Here is a 21,874-nt window from a genome sequence, read left to right as displayed (position 1 = left end):
TAGCCACTGTCACTATTGCCTACCTTGAACTGATGACTGAAAGGTAAAAAAGCTCTGCATCTCAGGACTCACAAATCAATTACTGCTATTAATTATTCATCAAACTGTCCTACACAAGAGGGGAAATCTAATTTTCTATTTCACAAATACTTCCATCTAGACTAAAGTTGGAGGGGTTTTATTTTAGTAGTGGGAAAGCATTTGCATATAATGTATAAAGACAAAACAAGATTCTCCAGGGGGAAAAAAGCAATAAAAACAATAGTAAGGACAAAATCATAACATCAGAGCAAATGACTTACACAGTTGATGTGGAGCTGATTCTCACAGAACAAAAAGAATAATTAAGAAGTATATTCTTGCTGGGCCTGATGGTACATACCGTAATCCCAGTGACTCAGGAGACTGAGGCAGGAGGATTTCAAGTTCAAGGCCAGCCTCAGGAACTTAGCAAGGCCCCATCTCAAAATTTAAAAAGAAAACGATAAAGAGCTGGTGATGTAGCTCACTGGAAGAGCACCCCTGGGTTTAGTCCCCAGTACCACAAAAAACAAAAACAAAAAAAGTAGATGAAGATGATGATGCTGCTGATGATGATGATGAATCTTAAATTTCAATTATTTCTATCATATCAATATATTCAGAAAATAAAGATAAAATCACACAAAATTGAGTTCTCTATTAAATATATAAGATAATGACATTTCATAGCATTTCAGAGGAAAAAAACACATGTCAGGCCACTGAGTGTTATTCAAAGGCGCAAATTTGTTTATTTTTCAAATGGCATGAACAACCCTCCTTTGCAAATATTATATTTTTATCACCAGGTCTGGTAACTAAAGCTGAGGAATTGTTTAACATGAAGGATGTCAACCAAGCTTTGTGTGCTTTCTAGAAAGAAGAAAAGATGCAAGAGGTAAACAGAGCCCCAGAGGTAACCATATGATTAGAAAACAATTAAGTTAAGCAATTACTGAAACTACTCTCTCTTCTTTGGGCAAGAATGGATCACAAGTGAGACTCTTGATATAAAAATAAAAATGCTTACATGCAAAAAGGCCAAGACTATTTTGAATAAAGAGTATTTTTAAGAAAGAATCATTTACATGATAATATGTGCAGTGATGTCTGATCAATGCAGATTAAGGATTTATAGTCTACTTGTTTCAAAATGCCAAAATGTTTTTAGACATATAACATGTTTTCACAGTTAAATTTAGTTAGTATTCACAGTGAAATGGGGGAGGAAAAAGAACTAGGTGAGAGTAGTGAAGAAAATCACTAAAATGGCATGTTGGTTTTCAAGAGCTATTTTATGTGTCTTAATTATATTTTAGAAGAATAAGAAACTGTATTAATGTGTACTGTAAGAAACTGTAAAACTCTCAATGCCAATCCAGCATGTATTACTTAATTTTTAAAAATAGTTAGCCTGACCCAGTTCAGATTTAATTACTTTGTGAAAAGAAAAGGTAAAGCAAACTTGCAATAATTTATATCAAATAATTATGATTCAACTTTAAAAGTACTTTAAAAATGAATCATTTCTACCTCATTTTTCACCCACAAAATGTGTTTTAAAAAACCTAAATGTATAAGCTACAACAAAATCAGGCTTCTTATATTATAAACTATTCTTACAAACTATTCATTTCATTTTCTGGTTCCTGACCAAATCTTGGAATCTTAGCTATAAAGACATACTGCCTTAACTAAATGATGAGTCCTGTCTATTGCTTTCAAATGCACCAACCTTCTCAAAAACACTGGATGGGGTCATCAAACAAAACCTGATGTTCTGAATGATGGTATCGGTATGTCTCCAGCGTCTTCTATCATGCCGCAGCCAAGACTGCACAGCCTCGTACAGCTCTATCTCTGGGAACCTGCTCAGATGATCATTATCCAAATAAGACATGAGCTTCTCGAAGCTCAGATAGGACAAGAAGTCAGGCCTGGACATGAGTGGCACAAAGTTGTCTAGCAGAAAGGCGTCCAGCTTCTCCCTGACTCCCTCGATGTTTACACCAAAATCATCTAAGAGTCTCATAATTTCTGCACAATTTTCTAAGCAGATTTTCGCTAAGAGAAAAGAGCAGCAGAACTTCACCACTTCTATAAGTTGCACATACATGGCGGCCTGAAGAATTTCATGAACAGTATTCATACTCAGTTCTATAGTTCCATAGTACATAAATTGAAGGACGTGGCTGAAACCAGTAGCAGTTAGACCTTTCAAATGAATTTTGTCCTGATCTCGTTCCCTCATGTCTGCAGTGAACATAATTCTGAAGTAATCACTCTGGGTGGCCAAGAGTGCTTTATGGGCCTGGAACTGATGATCTTCAATAACCAGAGTGACATCAAGAAGCAATCCCTCCTCATACAGTGCTCTGAACCCAGCAGAGACACTGGTGTCATGGATGGAGGAACAGAATCCTTCCACGTCCCCTGCCATGAATCACCTGGAAAAAAAGTAATCGAAGAAAATAGTGTTAACATTTCCATGCATTCAGAAGACATTACTAACTTAAAGTTTTAACTATTTTTATAATTATCTCGGTTCTACTGCCTAAGTCCTAGATGTAAAAATCCTTTAGGAGAAGAAAATCTGAAGGTATGAAGACAAATGTTTCCAGTTTCCCAGAGGAAAATAATTCATTACAGATGTTATCTATCAAACAGTGGTAAATTGTTAACTTATAAACAATATTTACCTATTCTATCAACTTTACACTGCTTATCAAATAATTTTTCTTTTGTTTTCTTTTTTTTTTTTTTTTTGAGGGGGTGGTAGCAAAGATTGAACCCAGGGCACTTAACTACTGAACCACATCCCCCAGCCCTTTTCATTTTTTTATCTTGAGACAGGATTTCACTAAGTTGCTTAGGGCCTACTTAAGTTGCTGAGGCTGACTTTGAATTTGCAATCCTCCTCTCTCAGCCTCTCCAGCAGCTGGGATTACAGACATGTACCAACATACCTGACTTCATCAAATAAATTTAAACATGTTCCAAAGTGAGTAACACAAAAAGGATTTCATAGCCAAATATTAAATTTGGAGGAAAAAAGATATTATAGCAAAAGAAATTTACCCAAAGAAAATAATCAGATAAATATGTCAAATTTTATATATATATATACACACACACACACATAGTCTTTCTAGCCTTATTTATTTATTTACTTATGGGTACTGGGGATTGAACTCAAGGGCACTCAACCACTGTGCCACATTCCCAGCCCTATTTTGTATTTTATTTAGGGACAGGGTCTCACGGAGTTGCTTAGTGTCTCGCTTTTTGCTGAGGCTGGCTTCAAACTCACAATCCTCCTGCCTCAGCCTTCTAAGCCCCTGGGAGCTTCTTTGGATTACAGGTGTGCAACACCTCACCTACCTAGTCTTATTTATAATTAAAAAAAGAGAGAGAGTAGCTGGGTATAGTGGCACATGCCTGCAGTCCCAGCTGAGGCAAGAAGGTCACTGGAACCCATAAGCTAAGGATCTGTCTGGGCAACACAGTGAGACCCTTCAAAAGCAATATTTAAAAAATTCAACAACAGACTATTAAATAAATATGTTGCAGTCCTATAACGGATTACTATAACATTTAATAATAATAGTAAAAGCGGGCATGGTGGCTCACGCCTGTAATCCCAGCAATTCCAGAGGCTAAGGCATGAGGATCAGAAGTTCAAGGACAGCATCAGCAACTTAGCAAGTACCTAAAAGCAACTTAGTGAGATACTGTCTCAAAATAAAAAATAAAAAAGAACTGTGGGTATGATTCAGTGGTTAAGTACCCCTAGGTTCGATCTCTAGTACCAAAAAAAAAAAAAAAAAAAAAATGAGGCAGGAGGATCACAAGTTCAGAGTCCACCTAGACAATTTAACAAGACCCGGTCTCAATTTTTATTAAAAAGAACTGTGGGGGGGGGGGGGGCTGGGGTTATGGCTCAGTGGACAGTACTCGCCTAGCACATGTGAGGCCCTGGATTCGATCCTCAGTACCACATAAAAATAAATAAATAAAATAAAGGTATTGGGGCTGGGGCTGGAACTCAGTGGTAAAGCACTTGCCTCGCATGTGTGAGGCACTGGGTTAGATCCTCAGCACCACATAAAAATAAAGATATTATGTATCCATCTATAACTAAAAAATAAATAAATAAAGGCACTGTGTCCAACTACAACTAAAAAATAAATATTAAGAAAAAAAGGACTGGGAATGTATCTCAGAGGTAGAACTCTCCTAGGTTCAATTCCACGCACACATATAAAGAATGATGGCAGCAATCAACTTTTCTGACAAAGAATATTTTATTAGATATTAGACTAAAAACAAGCAGGAGTCTTCATTATACTATCTTCAAAAATGAAATAAATATGCATGTATTTGCTTAGATTAAAAAAGCAAAATGATGGGGCTGGGCTGTGGCTCAGAGGTAGCACACTTGCATGTGTGAGGCACTGGATTCAATTCTCAGCACCACATATAAATAAATAAAATAAAGGTCTATCAACAACTAAAAAAAATGATGTCCCCAAGTAAGTAGGTTTTCAAGAGATGTCTTTTCCTTTTCTGCTTACCTCATTGATCTTATTTAAAATAAATAAATATATATATATACACACACACAAAATAAATACGGTTACAAACAAAAAATATATTGCTTTTATACTTAAATTATACATATGGATTATACATAAGGATAAGTTATACATAAGGATTCTGTTCCTCTATACATGACATCAGTGTCTCTTTGCATATCAGAGAATATATAATCTTTGCATATCAGAGAAATAAAGCTAAGATAGTTAAAATTAGATCTAGGGCTGGGGCTGTAGCTCAGTAGTAGTGTGTGTGTTTAGTACGTACAAGCCTCTGGGTTCAACTCCCGGCATCACAAAAAATAATAATAAAATTTAGATCTAAATGAAATAGAATAAATTCATTCAGTCTATTACACTATTAATAAAGCATTTTTCTTCTTTAGACATGAAGCTCTACCCACCTATCCTGTTCTTTCTTAAGTTGCAGATGGACACAATACCTTTTTTCTAGTTATTTTTACGTGATGCTGAGGATCAAACCCAACACCTCACACATGGCTAGGGAGGCATTCCACCACTGAGCTACAACCCCAGCCCCTTATCCTGTTCTTAACTTGAATCACACAGCTCCCATTCTCCTCCCTAATCACCCCTCCCCCATTCCCAAATGCCTTTTCAACCCTTTCCACTTTGCCCTGTAGAACCTTGCTTCAATGAACACAATCTTCCTTGTATGCTCATATTGGTCCATAAAGTTCCCTCCACATAACGACTTAAACAACATGACATAGTCTTTCTCAAAGTCATAGCTGCCAAGCCTCCTGCCCTCTACCCCTATTTCTAACCTCTCCCATCTTAGAAAAAAATAAATTCTTCTATAGCTTACAGGCCTAAATTTCTCTTGGTTTTTAAAAATCTGTCCTTTTCCTAAAAATTGGCCTTTCAATGAGACAAAAATCCATCTTCTATTGCCCCTTGTTACTTATCATATACACACCTCCTGATCAATCAGTCCCACTTACTGATACACAGGCACCTAAGTCAGCTTCTATTCAACTTTCACCAAAGATAACCCATTCGAAAACTGAAAGTGGGCTGGGGTTGTGGCTCAGCGGTACAGCACTCACCTAGTATGTGAGGCACTGGGTTTGATCCTTAGCACCACATAAAAATGGATGAAATAAAGGTATTGTGTCCAACAACAACAACAACAAAAAAAAACAAGAGTCAGAGCTTCTTAACAACCTCATAAATTCTCCCTAATTCCATTGCACACTCTACTCCCAAATCTCTAAGACTTGACCTGACGCAGAACTGGTCTACACCTGAACTTTTTCTCCTTCAGTACTAGGTATGGAACCTAGGGGCTCTCTACCACCCGAGCCATATATCCCCATCCTTTTTTATTTTTCAATTTTCGGTGGACACAACATCTTTATTTTATTTTTATGTGGTTCTGAGGATCGAACCTAGAGCCCCGCGCATGCCAGGCGAGCGCATTACTGCTTGAGCCACATCCCCAGCCCCCCATCCTTTTTCATTCTGAGACAGGGTCTTACTAAGTTGCCCAAGCTAGCCTGGAACTTGAGATCCTCCTGTCTCAGCCTCCTGAGTTGCTGGGATTACAGGTGTGTGCTACTGCACCTGGCTCACATCTGGAATCTTAAACTTTCCACTTAACCTTCCTCCTATGTTTTTCATTTGATATATCTTTTTTTTTAAGTTGTAGATGAACACAATATCTTTATTTTCATGTGGTGCTGAGGATCAAATCCAGTGCCTCACACATGCAAGGCAAGCATTCTACCACTGAGCCACAACATCAGCCTTAATATATCATTTCTTAACTTTACCTCTATCCTCTTATAGCTTAGACCTTCCCATATAAGAGCAGTCACTCTCTTCCCAGAATCTACATTTCTTTTCCCCCTCTGCCTGTCCTCCCTATCTTCCCTGCTAAAACAAAACTATGTTGATTGATCCTTTAATTTGGGGGGAGACCTTCAGTGCCTATGGACTTTTCTTTTCTTTGAATAGCTGTGAGGGCATTCCCTATTGGTGTGCACTGATGTACAATGAAAGATGATCCCAAATAAGGACAAGCAATATTGACAAATCTCTGGAATACTATACCAATTATAAAGCATTGTCTGCAACATCTCATGATCTGGAATCATGTTTGAACTATCTGCTGGACCACTATTCACAGACCATGCCAGCCTAGAACAGTGCAATCAAAGGATATGGCAGCCAACATCTATGGCTCTGAATCCCCATAAGTGGCAATGCTGAGACCCAATCTCCCAAGTTTTCTTTCTCCTGGGTGTTTGAATGGACCAGTGAAACAACAGACAACACAGTCGACTGCTCTCACCTGCTCTACCTCCTTCTTTAGGAGGCTGTTCCCACTAATCTCAACACTCTATTACCAATACCTCATCCTTAACTAAAAGAAAAGCATTTCTCTGTGTTAGGCTCTTCAGTAAGTATGGAGATATGTATCATTCAGGAACCCCCTCCATACACAGAATGTGGTTGAGCCTTAGTTGCTGAGAGGGAAAAGTTGGCTTCCATAAACACATTAATTGCACCACTCCTCTACTCTCATAAGTTATCACTACACTTACTACTTTGTTTGATCAATATGTTGTCTATGACATTTAACTTCTTGACATTTCAACCCATTTAATCAACAGTTACCACGGTATAAGGTCATCTTTTTACTAAGAAAAAAGTCTAAATAGAAACTATGCTGAAAATGTTAAAAATGATTACCTTTGGAGAGTATCAGGCAGTTTTACTTTTTGTCCTTTCCTATCTGCCAATCTGCATGTTTTAATCTATGTGCAATCAGAGTGTATTGTTGTTTTCTTAAAGCTTATTAAAAAAAATCTTTAAAAGACCCTAATTGCCAAATCCAATGGTCACTTCATAGTCCCTATTTCTCTGGATCCTTCTGTAGCGTACTTAATGACCTTGGATCATCTCTCAGTTCCATGACATTATTCTCCTGTTTCTCTTCCTATGCTTAGGCTGCTCATTTCTCAATATCCTTCATGGGTTTGTTTTCCTTAAATGTTGGTGTTGTCCATGATTCTGTTCTTGCTCTTTTCTAATCTAAATATTGTGCCTCCCTAAATGATCTTAGCTAAACCCATGGCTTCTACTAAGACCTATTTTCACCAATACCTCAATAATCTGTCCAAATCTCTACCCATACTCAAGCCCTATATAGGTTTAATTGATTGCCTAGAAGACACTTCTGGGTGCCTATTTAAGGGATGATCCCATTTTATTACTTCAAAGACAACATATAAACAGAATCCTAATTTTATCGTCTCCTTAACCATTTTTTTTCTTTTGTATTCTCTATCTTACCAAGAGGCATTCTAGGTACCTCCTTCTCTCCATTTGTGGCTTCTTATAGTATTGAAGACTGAACTCTGGAGGCACTCTCCCATTGAGCTATATCCTAAAGGCTTTGTTTGCTACTGGGGATTGAACTCAGGGGCACTCGACCATTGAGCCACATCGCCATCTCTATTTTGTATTTTATTTAGAGACAGGTCTCACTGAGTTGCTTAGCACCTTGCTTTTTGCTGAGGCTGGTTTTGAACTTGTAATCCTTGTGCCTCAGCCTCCAGAGCCACTGGGATTATAATTGTGTGCCACCATGCCCATCCTAAGGCTTTTTAATTTTTTTATTATTTAACTTTTAATTTTGAGACAATATCTCGCTAAATTGCTTAGACTGATCTCAAATTTGTGATCCTCCTGCCTCAGTCTCCTGAGTAGCAGGGGTTATAGGTATGCACCACCATGACTGACCCCCGTTTGTCTCTAAGTTCTATTGATTCAAACCACATTAAATGTTTACTTATCTAAGTATGCACAAAATGAAATTAACATCAAAAATTTTATTAGTACTCCATTAATCAAGAACTATATAATTTCAGCCAGTCATGTGGTCTGTGCCTATAGTTCCAGTTACCTGAGAGTCTGAGATGATCACTTAAGCCCAGGCATTTTAGGGCTACCTAAAGCAAGACCCCATCTTAAAAAAACAAACTATGTGATTTTATTTTGGAAAGATAAAACACAAGAGGGTGTTATCTATAATTTGGAAAAATATATTTTAGACAATATCAACAATGCTTGTCAGAACTACTATACTAACACATTCAAGATTAAAGCAAGTTGTCAATGTGGCCTTGTTTATCTGAATTATTTTTACTTATTTATTTTGGTTACTGAAGATTGAACCTAGGGGCACTTAACCATTGAGTCACATCCCCAGCTCTCCAGCCCTTTTTATTTATTTATTTTTCCTTTAATTTTACATTTTATTCTGAGTCAGGGTCTCACTAAATTATTTAGGGCTTGGATAAATTGCTGAGGCTAGCCTTGAACTTGTGATCCCACTATCTCAGCCTCCTGAATCACTGGGATTACATACCCAGCTCTGTTTTGTTTTTTTTTTTTAGAGAGAGAGTGAGAGAATTTTTAATATTTATTTATTTATTTTAGTTTTCGGCAGACACAACATCTTTGTTTGTATGTGGTGCTGAGGATCGAACCCGGGCCGCACGCATGCCAGGTGAGCGCGCTACCGCTTGAGCCACATCCCCACCCCATCTGGGTTATTTTTAAAAGTAAAACCAATGAGCTTAGAATTTTTCAAGTGAAATAAAACATATGTACAAAAATGAACAAAAGGAACCTCATATAGTGTGGTGTATGGATAAATAAACATTCTGGTTAGTAGAGAGCTATCAATATCATGCTAATTATCAATTTTCAAAATAGAATAAAAATAAGAAATTAAACTAGATGAAACGTCTGGCATTTTGCAATATTTCTCAGGGTCATTATGGTCACAAATTATCACTCTGGTTTGTCAAGATATAATGACAATGAATATTTAATAACAGAAGGGTAAATAGCAGCATTCATATATTTGAGAGTAGACTGTGCTGTTTCATTAATTCGTTATTTTGACAGTGCCTGAAATACTATATATTTCACTTCAAGTGAAAGCAATCCTCTCTATCCAACAGTTATCATTATCTGGAAAGCTAATATTCACCTTCCTAAAAAATACTCTATCTAAAGGAAATTTTTAAAAGGAGAAATGAGGAGTGGTGGGGGGCTGGGGTTGTGGCTTAGTGGTAGAGCATTTGCCTAGCACATGTGAGGCACTGAGTTAGATCCTCAGCATCACATAAAAATAAAGGTATTGCATCCACCTGTAATTAAAAAAATATTTAAAAAAAAAAGGAGATACAGGGGTCAGAGATACAGCTCAGTGGCAGAAGGAGCACTTAGTATACCCAAGGCTCTGGGTTTAATCCCAACACCAAAAAATAAAAGGATACACTAGGCTTTCCTCAAAAAACAATCCAAGTTCCAGATACTATGTGAAAATATCATAAAGCAATGAAGTAGGGGTGGAGGCAGACTCCTGGGCACCAAGCCCACTGAAGGGGATTCCTAGCAGGCAGGCTTCCACTCCCTGATCCTGGTCCTAGTCCCATATGGTCAGACCAGGATGGGAAATATGAATCAAGATGAACATCCCTTTGTCAAGAATTTAGAATTTAGGGAAGGAGAGAGAAGAAAGAAAAAAAAGGGAAAAAGAGACAGACTTGCACTGACTGGGTGTAACTGGAACTGGAACATGTCAAAGAGCAGCTGTGGGTACTCACTTCTGCCTGCCATGTGGGCTAAGTATCAGAGAAAGACAGCCAAATGAGAACGAATAAAGCCAAGATGAGAGGATGGGGAGTGCTCCTTAATACCTTCATTTTCCAGTCCCCAGACACAGGTCTATGTCTGCTCTTGGGTTATGAGAGACATATTCCTAAGAGTAAATTCCCCCATTTTACTACCTCAGATGATTTTTCCTATTAAAACCAAGGATCTAACTAAAAATTTTAAAACAGAGATATTTTTACTTTGATTAAAGTTACTTACACTTTCTTGGCCTTCATTCTGCATCTATAAAAATAAGAGCATTAGATTGAGATGCTTTCTAACTTTTTCTTTTCTTTTCCCAGTACTAGGGATTGAACCCAGGGCTTCACCCATGCTAGTCAAGTCCTCTACAGAGCCCCCAATACTAGGGACTGAACACAATGGTACTTGGATACTTAATCACTGAGGCACATCCCCAGCCCTTTTTTATTTTGAGACAGGGTCTCACTAAGGCTGGCTTTGAACTCGTGATCCTCCTGCCTCAGCCTACCAAGCAGCTGGGATTACAGGCGCATATTACCATACCCAGCTCTAAACTTTTGAGACATAAAATTTTCATTTATTCTCCTACTTTTTACATAACTTGACATATATGCAATGCACTTAAGTAGATATGCAAAGTAAATAAACTATAGCTACTTTTAAAGTCTTACCAACGCATTTGTAAAGTTTACCTGATCTCAATCAACCTCTAAAACCAATTTTTGATAGCTGATTTGTAACTTCTTTTCTACCAGAAAAGCCTAGTGCACCTATCAGTAAGACTACAATGAGAGAGCAGCAGTGTATCCCCCCACCCTTTTTTTTAAATTTTGAGACAGGGTATCACTAAATTGCTGAGGCTGACCTTGAACTCCTGCCTAAGCCTATCAAATCACTGGTATTACAGGTATGTGCAACCACATCCAGCTTGTATTTTACACTTTTAAGGGAAGCATGTACAAAGCAGAAAACAATAAAACATTCAGTGATTAACCGACCAACACGATGTAGTCTTTTGGTGAAGTAGTGAGTCACAGTACAGGTCTGAAGTCCCACAGCAGAGACTGAATACTGGTTCTGCCTATCAGCTTTGTAACCTTGGGGCAAGCTACTTAGCTTCTCCGTGCTCTAACATCTGTTAACACCTGTAAAAGGAGATACTAATAGTAATAGAATGTACTTCATAGGGTTGCTATGAGGTAATGAGTTAATACATGTAAAGCACTTAGTATGGCTCATGGTAGTGCTTATTGCTATGTCCCCTCACTTGGTACTGCTGGAGGGCAAATAATAAACCTGACCCAATTAACTTCAGAGAAACTCCTCTCTAAATATGGCCCACCTTTTCAGGACCAAGACTAACTGTGACTGGATAAAGACACTATGGTTCACAGGTGAAATGACATTTTTTTTGGTACTGGGGATTGAACCCAGGGGTGCTTTACCACTGAGCTATATCCCCAGCCCTTTTATTTTTTATTTTGAGACAAGGTCTCACTAAGTTACTGAGTCTTCATTAATTTCTGAGGCTGGCCTCAAACTTGTAATCCTGCTGCCTCAGCCTCCTGAGTGCCTGGGATTACAAGCATGCACCACCACACCCAGCAGAAATGACTTTTTAGTAAAAGTCATACAATTCATTATAAATAGAATTAAAGGGCTGGAGGTATAGCTCAGTGGTAGAACAATTGCCTAGTATGTGAGAGGTCCTAGGTTTGATCATCAGCACCATTTAAATAAAAAGAATTAAGACTAGAATTTGATTCATAAAAAATACAAAACGGTGTGGTCAAAGAGAAAAATCTTTGAAATCAAAGTATTTACTAGTACTTACCACCTGTGTGACCCTGAGAAATTTGAAATTTTGTTAAATTCCTCATCTTGGTTTCCATCCTTATATTAGGAATAATAATAATCTTACTGAATTGGGGTACTGATAAAAGAATTAACACAAATTAAATATCTAGTCCAGAGCAAGGCACCCAATGTTGGTCCATCAATGTTGGCTTCCTTGATCCAACTCTTGTCTAATTCTCCCTATCACTGACAAGAGCAGAGGGACTTGAGACCCCTCAATCTCTTCTGTACAGACCCCAATCCTCTCTAGGGTTTATCACAATGCAGGTTTATAAGATACCAAGAAATGTACTGGTAGTCAAAAACACTGGACATCACTTTGTAACAGCTTTGGTCTCCATTTGTTCTGATCATGGAAGTATGATTTTCTAGTTTTACTAATGGGCTCCTTAGGCTTTTCTGCCCTAACCAAAGTTAGTCTATGCTGTTTCAGAAGCCACTAGCCATGAGACTATCAATCACTCGAGATGGGACTAGTCCAAATTGAAATGCTTTAAGTATAAAACGAATCGTATTTTGAAGATTTAGTACCAAATAAAGTATGTAAAAGTATCCTATACAAATTTTATATTGATTATATAATGAAATATTTTGGACATAGATTAAAATAAATTAATCTCACCTGTTTCTTCTGTTTAGAAAACTGGCTATGAGAAAATTTTAAATTGCATGTGTGACTTGCATTATATTATAATGGGACAGCACTGATCTATAACATCAATATTTAAGGCATCAAACAACCAAACGTACAAATAAACACATTAAACAAAACCAACTTGTTCACAATTCATACCTTAGATGCTATTAAAAAGGGAAAAAGAAGACTTAGAATGAGTGAGGCTTCAAAAAAAGAACAAAAACAACTATAATACAAAAACACATGTTTGAAAATAAGTAGAAAAAAGGGCGATATAAGAACACAAAAAGAAAAATACTTAAAATCTTATACCTAAGAACTCTCTAAACACAAAATTATACCAACTTAAGGGAGAAACTAATCATTATAAAATTAACATAAAACTCAAATAATTCTATAATAATTCTATAAGTTATTTGAAAGCTGGGGAAAAATTCATTAGCATCTTCAAAAAAAGATATTTACATACAAAATGTTTAATGTTCTGTATCCTCACTTTTCTTTTTCTTTTTTTTTTTTTTTTTTTAGTATTTATTCATTTTTTAGTTTTCGGCAGACACAACATCTTTGTTTGTATGTGGTGCTGAGGATTGAACCCGGGCCGCACGCATGCCAGGCGAGCGCGCTACCGCTTGAGCCACATCCCCAGCCCTGTATCCTCACTTTTCAAAACATATCATCAGACTAAGGGAAATTATGGTTCATAAACCTAACATGTACATCTCTACACTTGGCCTTCAGAATTTTAAATGGAAGTTGTTTTTTTTTTTTTTTTCAAAAGGGGAATGATCCTAAAGTAGACTAAACTACAACACATACTTTTACTACTAAGAAAGAAATATTGAAGAGTTTGTCTTATTTCATCACCATGACAATGACAAAAGAAAAGAGGGACTGAGGGTATAGCTTAGTAGTAGTAGAGTGCTTTCCTAGCATGCAGAAGACTGGTTTGATTCCCAGCACTGCAAAAAGAATCTTTTAATTTATAAAAGGAAAGTAAATCTCATATTTCTGTGCATAGGAATGATTAGTACAGCAATTCTCCAACTATGGTTCAGGGAGAACTGGGAGTCTAGTCCCCTAAAAGGGCTCCCCAAGGTCAAAATTATTTTCAATATAATTTTTTAAAATTGTCTCTTTCAGGGCTGGAGTTGTGGCTCAGCAGTAGAGCACTCACCTAGCATACATGAGGCCTTGGGTTCAATCCTCAGCACCACATAAAAATAAGTAAATAAATAAATGTATTGTACCCAACTACTAAAAAAATAATTTTTTTAAATTGTCTTTTCCTTTGTTCTCTCACAGAACTAATCTCCAGAAATTTACTCATGATGGAAATGCAGAAGCTGATGAGCAGTTGTCTTTTATTAAATCAGACATTAAAGAGACTTGCCTAATTGTACTTTTCTCATTATGTTCTTAATTTGGAAGAGTTATTTTAATAAAAAATGTACTGGGCACGATGGTATACACCTGTAATCCCAGTGGCTCAGGAGGCTGAGGCAAGAGGATTTGAGTTCAAAGCCAACCTCAGCAACTTAGCAAAGGCCCTAAGCAACTCAGCAAGACCCTGTCTCAAAATATAAAAAGATCTAGGGATGTGTCTCAGTGGTTGAGTGCCTCTGAGTTCAATCCTCAACAACAAAAACATTTTGGTAATTTAAAAAAATAATTTTAAAAAATAAATAGCTAAAAATGTGATTTAAGCAACCATATTTAATGGGTTATTTTTCAAAATGAATTACAAATAAGTGTGTTTCAATTTCCTAGCTTCAATTTCTGTATAAATCAATACAACCCACATAAACCAAAGTTCTTTAGGATCCCAATGATTTTTAAGAGTATAAAAGGTTCTGGGACCAAAAAGTTTGAGTACCACTGAAGGTGTGATAAGAGATAAGTGACCACACACACACACACACACACACACACACCCCAACCTCTTCCTACCTCTGCCTTGGAAGACTATTACTGCTATTTATACCACAGAAATTTCTAACAGTTCAAACTCTCTTGTGAGCAGTAAAGAAAGAAGTCTGGTGGGGGTAAAGAGGAAATTAAAGGCAAAGAAATTAAATGCTTCCTTTTCAGTTAGAAGGCTACCATTCTGATTTGAAGGCAAAATTCTGAGCAATTAAATAGAAGATATTTCCAAATTAACTAACCCTCCATACTTATGCCATAAGCAGTAATTTATCACTCTCCCATCCCTCCCAGAGCTACCTGAAAATGCATACAAAACCCTAAGCTATTCAATACAAAAGCTTAGCTGGGCACAGTGGTGCACGCCTGTAATCCCAGCAGCTCTGGAGGTTGAGGCAGGAGGATCATGAGTTCAAAGCCAGCCTCAGCAAAGGTGAGGTGCTAAGCAACTCAGTGAGACCCTGTCTCTAAATAAAAATACAAAATAGGGCTGGGGATGTGGCTCAGAGGTTGACTGCCCCGGAGTTCAAATTCCCAGTACCCCCCAAAAAGAAAAGACTGCTACGGTACAAAAGCTAGATCCTCAGAGATTAATATGCTTATCCTCAATGAAAAATTTAAATAGTGTTATACTACCTTCATCCTCAAATTGTTCTACCAAATTTGATGACTACACAGAAAATGCCATACTTGCAATATTAAAAAAAAAAAAAAGAATGCAAGGGACTAGGGTCGTAGCTCAGTGGTAGAGTGCTTGCCTAGTGTGTGTGAGGCACTGAGTTCAATTCTCAGCACCACATATAAATAAATAAAATAAAGGTCCATTGATATCTAAAAAATATTAAAAAAAAAAAAAACAAAGAGAGAGAATGCAAGCTAGGCACTGTGGCACATGCCTGTAATCCCAACTGAGGCCGAGACAGAAGGTCCACAAGTTCAAAGCCAGCCTCAACTATTTAGCAAGGCTCCAAGCAACTTAGCGAGACTCTGTCTCTAAATAAAATATAAAATGGGAGGGCACAGTGGCACATGCTTGTAATCCCAGCAGCTCAGGAGGCTCAGACAGGAGGATCCTGACTTCAAAGACAGCCTCAGCAATGGCGAGGTACTAAGCAACTGAGACCCTGTTTCTAAATAAAATACGATATAGGGCTGGGGATGTGGCTCAGTGGTTGAGTGCCCCTGAGTTCAATTCCCAGTACTATATATATATATATATATATATATATATATATATATACACACACACACACACACACACACACACACATACATGACATCACTTTTGAACTATAAAGTATATAACATTAAACAGATACATGAGGTGGGAGGGAAAGGGAGAGAAAAGGGAAATTGCATGGTAATGGAGGGAGATCCTCATTGTTATACAAAATTACATATAAGAGGTTGTGAGGGGAATGGGAAAATAAACAAGGAGAGAAATGAATTACAGTAGATGGGGTAGAGAGAGAAGATGGGAGGGGAGGGGAGGGGAGATAGTAGAGGATAGGAAAGGTAGCAGAATACAACAGTTACTAATAGGGCATTATGTAAAAATGTAGATGTGTAACCGATGTGATTCTGCAATCTGTATTTGGGGTAAAATTGGGAGTTCAAAACCCACCTGAATCAAATGTATGAAATATGATATGTCAAGAGCTTTGTAATGTTTTGAACAACCAATTAAAAATAAATAAATAATAAATAAATAAATAAATAAATAAAATGGGCTGGGAATGTGGCTCAGTTGTTAAGCGCAATACCAAACAACAACAACAATAAAAAGAATGCAAGACTTACTATGCATAAAAACAAAATTTCTGAATCATAATATTTTCCCAATTTCTATAAGCTACAAAGTAATTTTAAATTTAACAATATCTTTAAGTGTGTATATATATATAAATTATAGATGGACACAATACCTTTTTTTGTGTATTTATTTTTATGTAGTGCTGCAGATCAAATCCAGTACCTCACACATACTAGGTAAGTGCTCCACCACTGAGCCACATCCCCAGCCCAAGTTTAACAATCTTTAAGGCAACTTACCAATGTACAAGTCTAAAAGAAAAGAAAAAATTTAAAGACTTTTCTAGCAGTGATTTTGCCCTCAGATACACTGCTCAAACTAAGAAACAACTCAGTTTAATATGGGAAGAGGACTGTATAATTTTGTTTGATACTGGAAACTCTTTTGTAAGAAATAGTTTTATAACTCAGTATCAAATTGCAAATGACCATTTAACTACACTATTAAGAAGTTTCTGAGCTGGGCACAGTGGGGCATGCCTGTAATTCCAGTCATTCAGGAGGCTGAGGCAGGAGGATCCCAAGTTCAAAGCCAGCCTCAGCTTTCTCAAGATAAACAAAAAAGGACTGAGGATGTAACTCAGTGGTAAAGTGCTCCTGGGTTCAATCCCCAGAGTACCCCGCCCAAAAAAAAAAAAAAAAGGTTCTGAGGCCTCTAGGCTGGCACCCAGTAACCAAATTATTTCACATTTCAGGTATGCGTAAGCATTTAGTTATCCTGTAATACAAGAAAACTTCTAACAAAAAAAAACCCCTGCTTCAATGCTATTTTTCATCAGAAGACTTTAATGCTCTTCTGCTTATTCCTCACTACAAGTAGAAGTAGTCCAAAAGCGATGTCATGGAAAAGAGCTTTCCTAACCTTTAGAGACTGGATCCAGTGAGAATTCTAGGAAAAGCCTCTATTGGTGAAAAAACCCCCAAATCTTCTAAGTTATATTCTAACATGAAATCACAGATCCTATAATGTCAGCATGTTAGTTCTCTCAGAAAATTATACAACAAAACTAAATCTTTGTAAGGTCTTGATGTTACAGATTTCCTAAATTTTTTTAAAGTCCACAATGCAGAATCATTAACTAAATTTGAAGATCTTATCAAGGACAAAGGATAATTTTTCTATCTGTTCTTACTTCCTGCAAATTTTTAAAGCCCATGATGTAGAATCATTAACTAAATTCAAAGATCTTATCAAGGACAAAGGATAATTTTTCTATCTCTTTTTACTTGCTTCAATGATTCAGCCAGATGAGCTTTAAGAATCTTTTATATTAAAAAAGAGAAAACTGAGAACACACTTTGCCTTTTCTAGGTTTTTTTTTTTTTGGTATAGAGGATTGATTGAACCCAGGGGTACTTAACCATTGAGTCCCATGCCCAGCTCTTTTTTCTATTTTAGAGTCAGGGTCTCGCTGAGTTTCTTAGGGGCTCACTAAATTACTAAAGCTGGTCTTGAACTTGAAATCCTCCTGCCTCAGCCCCTCCAGCTGCTGAGATTATAGGCATGCACCACCACGCCCTGCTTCTAGCTTCTTTATTCCAAAGTTAAAATTTCTGGGCTGGGGATATAGCTCAGTGGTTGAGTGCTTTCCCAGTATATGCAAGGACTTGGATTCCATCCCCAAGACTACCAAAAAAAAAAAGTGCAAAGTTAAAATTTCTAATTCCAAACAGGTCTTCCATTTTGGACCCACAGCAATACAATATAGTCATGACAGAGATGACCTATGAGAGTTCTTCCAATAATTCCTAAAATCCAAAAATAGCAATAACACCCTTTTATTCTACTCCCTATTGCTGCTATTTCTTGAAAAACAGCCACACTCACACCTTAAGGCCTCTTGCTGTTCCTGCTGCCTGGATCACTCTATCCAGATACTTACCTCTCCCTTCAGATCTTTACTTCAGTGTCATTTCCCCAAATACGCTCTTACAATTTCGAAACCTGACCCAACCTATCTACCAGATAATCCCCATCGTCTTTGCTTTATTTTTCTCCACAGTATGGTGGGGTAGGCTAGCTATTTTATGTATTAACTTTTTGCTTCAAATATCTTTGTTGTTCACCTGGCATAGTGGTGCACACCTATAATCTCAGCTACTCAGGAGGCTGAGGCTAGCCTAGTCAACTCAGCCAGATCCTGTCTCAAAATAAAGTTTTAAAAAAGGGCTGGAGATGTATCTCAGTAGTAGAGTGCTTCACTAGCATACAAAAAATCCTCAGTACTACAAAAAAATATAATAATATTTTTTGTTTCACTGACTGATGTATCCACAGCATCTAGAACAGTGCTCAGCACATTAAGAAGTGCTTGATAAATACTTGGATGAATAGATAAATTTAAACCTTACAACCCTCCATGTTCTATAACCATTACTGATTCAAAGATGAGAAAAATCAAAGCTCAGAGGTTAAGTAACTTGCCAAGACTATGATTATTAATCAGTTGTGGAGCTGGGGTCTCCCTGACTTCAGAGCCTTCCTGATTAACCACTATTCTACACTGTCTCATCAATGACTCTTTTTCATTGCTCTTCAATTAAAAAAAAAAACCCACAGGAGCTACAGCATTCTGACTGAAATGAAATATATGCTAATAAATTAATCCACACACACTCCTCTCCAAACTAAAGGTTCATTTTCCTCACAGTTAAGCTATTCACTCTCAAAACATTTGCAATGGGAAAGGCCAAACTTGACAATGAGCCAGCAATATCATTTGTGGGAGGGGGGCCTTGTTCAAAAGCAGGGGAAAAAATGTTGTTAAAGGTACTAAAATATAAAGCTTTTTCCTTTCTTCAGTCTCTTGACTTGTCACGATGTTTTTATTTGCTGTTTTATGTCACTCTAAGAAAAATTAAAAATTTAAATTAGTATGAATTTTACCATTCACCTTTACATTGTACAATGCCAGTTTTACATGCAAGTTTTTAAAACAAGTATGGGTTCCTTCTGAACACCCATGAAACCAAGCCAGCCCTGGTTCCAAGATTTTAGCCCTAGATAACCCAAATCAAGACAGAGGTCAAATCCTGAAATTCCCAATAAAGCAGTGATTTGTCAAAATTTTATCTTCAGGACAAGAGATAAGGCCAATGTATAAAAACAACCACTTTAAAGTAGGTTCTTCCTCTTGCAATTTTAATCCTGCCTTATTATTCTGCCTTTTTACAAAACACAAAAGCATATCCTGGAAGACAACTGATATTGAACTAGAGAATTATAAATCTAATAAAACATGTAACTACTCAGAAAACCATTTGTTAGCTAAAAATAATATACCCCAAAAAAGCTTCTTCACTTTTTGTGGACCATTTTTAAGCCAACCCATACTACGTTTTTGATGTGCCAAGTAAGTATGATTCCACACTGATCTGTTACACATACAAATTCTGGCAAATAAATTTAATTTTTAAACCACAAATATTTACTATTCTATGTTTTCTCCAAATTAATCAGCAGTAGAGAGAAGAAATTAACATCCTTCATCACTGATAGTAACTTGAAGCACCTACTAAGTGTTGTGGTTATTAAAAATGAAAAATTGCATAAATATTACATTAAGTGTCAAAAAGCTGAAATTTTCTCTACATTTTTAGATCTATTAAGAATCACAGAAACATGAATGCATTTATAAGCTCTTCAAAAACAATTTTCAAATGGGTAGAGGTATTCAGGCATCCTGTTCTCTAGATATGAAAAACAGACATTAAAATCAGGGCATATACATTTAAAAAGCATTTTCTAAATTAAAATTTAATCACATTAACAAAAGAAGACAAATTCAGAAAACATAAAAGACTAAACAAACGCAAGGTGTTAATAAATATTCTGAGTAAGAATAGGGGCCTCAGCGGCCTAAGATGATGAAAAGCAAAGCCCTACAGTAACATTAAATTTGAATTAAAGAATACCGTTATTTAAATAAGCAGTTAGCGTTTAGTAGGAGGAAAGCCAAGCAACGTGACTATTATATATCTATGGATTCTATGCACTGCTTTTCTATTCCATACTTATTTGCTTATACTTATAATATAGAAATAAAGAGGCAGCAACAGTTAGCCTCTACAACATTAACCACTCTGGCAAAGGTTACTTAAAAAATGGCCTTACGTTTTTACAACACTTAACAGCTATAGATTATTTTCACATATATGACCTCATATAGTCCTTCCTACCCTATGATGTGGGTATTACTGGCTAGATTTCATATATAAGAAACCAAGCGAGGCTCAACACGCGATTTTCTCAGTTACCCAGTCGAACCCAGACCTTCCCATTCCACGTTTTATGCCTCACATTTGGCATAGTTCTATTTCAGGCGTAAATAGAATTTTTAAAGGGAAGGAACGGGTTAGGGGGGAAATAATCATGGTACCTGCAGCTGTGTGCTGCAAAAAATGGCTGAATTATTCTTCTTCCTTTTTTTTCTCTCTCTCTCTGAAAAAAAAAATTACATTTCAAACAATTTAAGTCAACTCATAGACAAATTAGGTCCCGGCGTCTACCAAATGTTTGACTCGATCTGTACAGAGGGCCACGGAATCCGCGCCTTGCTCGGGGCCGCGGGAGAAGCCCGGGCTCCGCAGGCCGGCGGCCAGGGGCGGCTACGCACCTCGGGGGTCCTGTCCAGCCTCTAGTGGACGGCAGTCTGCATCAGGAAGAAGCGGGCCAGCGGGCCGAACGGTGGGCGGTCGGGCGCCGGGACGGCACTCGACAAGCTCCTCCAACGTTTACAAGGGGCCGCTCCCGGGCCGGGCAGGAGCGCTCCGGCGGGCGGCGAGTCTGCGTGCCTGCGGCCCCCTCGGAACCAGTCCTGGGAAAGAAGACAGCACTGAGTCGCGAGTCCAGACAGTCCGGCTAGGCGCAAGGCTGCACGGCGTCGGGGCCGGAGCCGGCCTTGCCAACGCCGGAGGGCCTCGCAGGGCCCAACGGGGCTCAGCGGGAGGGCCGACTTGGGGCCACGAGCGGGGGAAGGGGCTGAGGGGCAGTGGACAGCAAGAGAAGAGTCAACGGTGGCGGAGTCGACGACGGCGTCTCCGGGCTTCTGCCCCGAAGCGCGCCGAGCCTCAGGATCACCCACGCCGGGGGTGGAGGAAGGCGGGAAAGGGGCGGGAAAGGGGCGGGGCGTGCGGGGCCACGAGCCAGGGGCCTCTCCGGGCCTCGCGCCCCCTGTGGGCCGCGGGAGCCGCCCGGGGCCCGCCCAGGGAGGCGGGGCCGGCCTGCAGGGGGCCCCGTGCGCCACCGTCTCTAAGCGGAAGCCCGCCGAGCTAGGAGAGAGGGAGGAGGGTGTGAAGCCAGCGGGTGGAGAGCAGGCCCTGAAGGCCCCCCTCGGGGCGCCAGCAGGGG

General features: G+C 38.3%; 1 protein-coding gene across 1 annotated transcript in view; it reads right to left on the bottom strand.

Moving 5' to 3' along the window:
• The window catches only part of Klhl15 (kelch like family member 15), a 43,720-nt gene extending 22,105 nt beyond the window's left edge, over positions 1 to 21,615 (bottom strand). The window contains exons 1-2 of the mRNA XM_046425319.2: positions 21,141 to 21,615; positions 1,757 to 2,468 (exon numbers count right to left, since the gene is read on the bottom strand). Coding sequence (XP_046281275.1) covers positions 1,757 to 2,461 — 705 coding nt within the window. The 5' untranslated portion in view covers positions 2,462 to 2,468; positions 21,141 to 21,615. The remainder of the gene's footprint in view (positions 1 to 1,756; positions 2,469 to 21,140) is intronic.
• Positions 21,616 to 21,874: the final 259 nt, after the last annotated feature.

The sequence above is a fragment of the Marmota monax genome, unplaced genomic scaffold (genome assembly GCF_021218885.2).
Source record: "Marmota monax isolate L192 unplaced genomic scaffold, Marmota_monax_Labrador192_F-V1.1 WCK01_AAM20220418_F8-fsc00075, whole genome shotgun sequence".
NCBI classification, from domain to species: Eukaryota; Metazoa; Chordata; class Mammalia; order Rodentia; family Sciuridae; genus Marmota; species Marmota monax.
The sequence above is the reverse complement of the archived record's forward strand: the minus strand, read 5'-3'. Positions and strand labels throughout refer to the sequence as shown.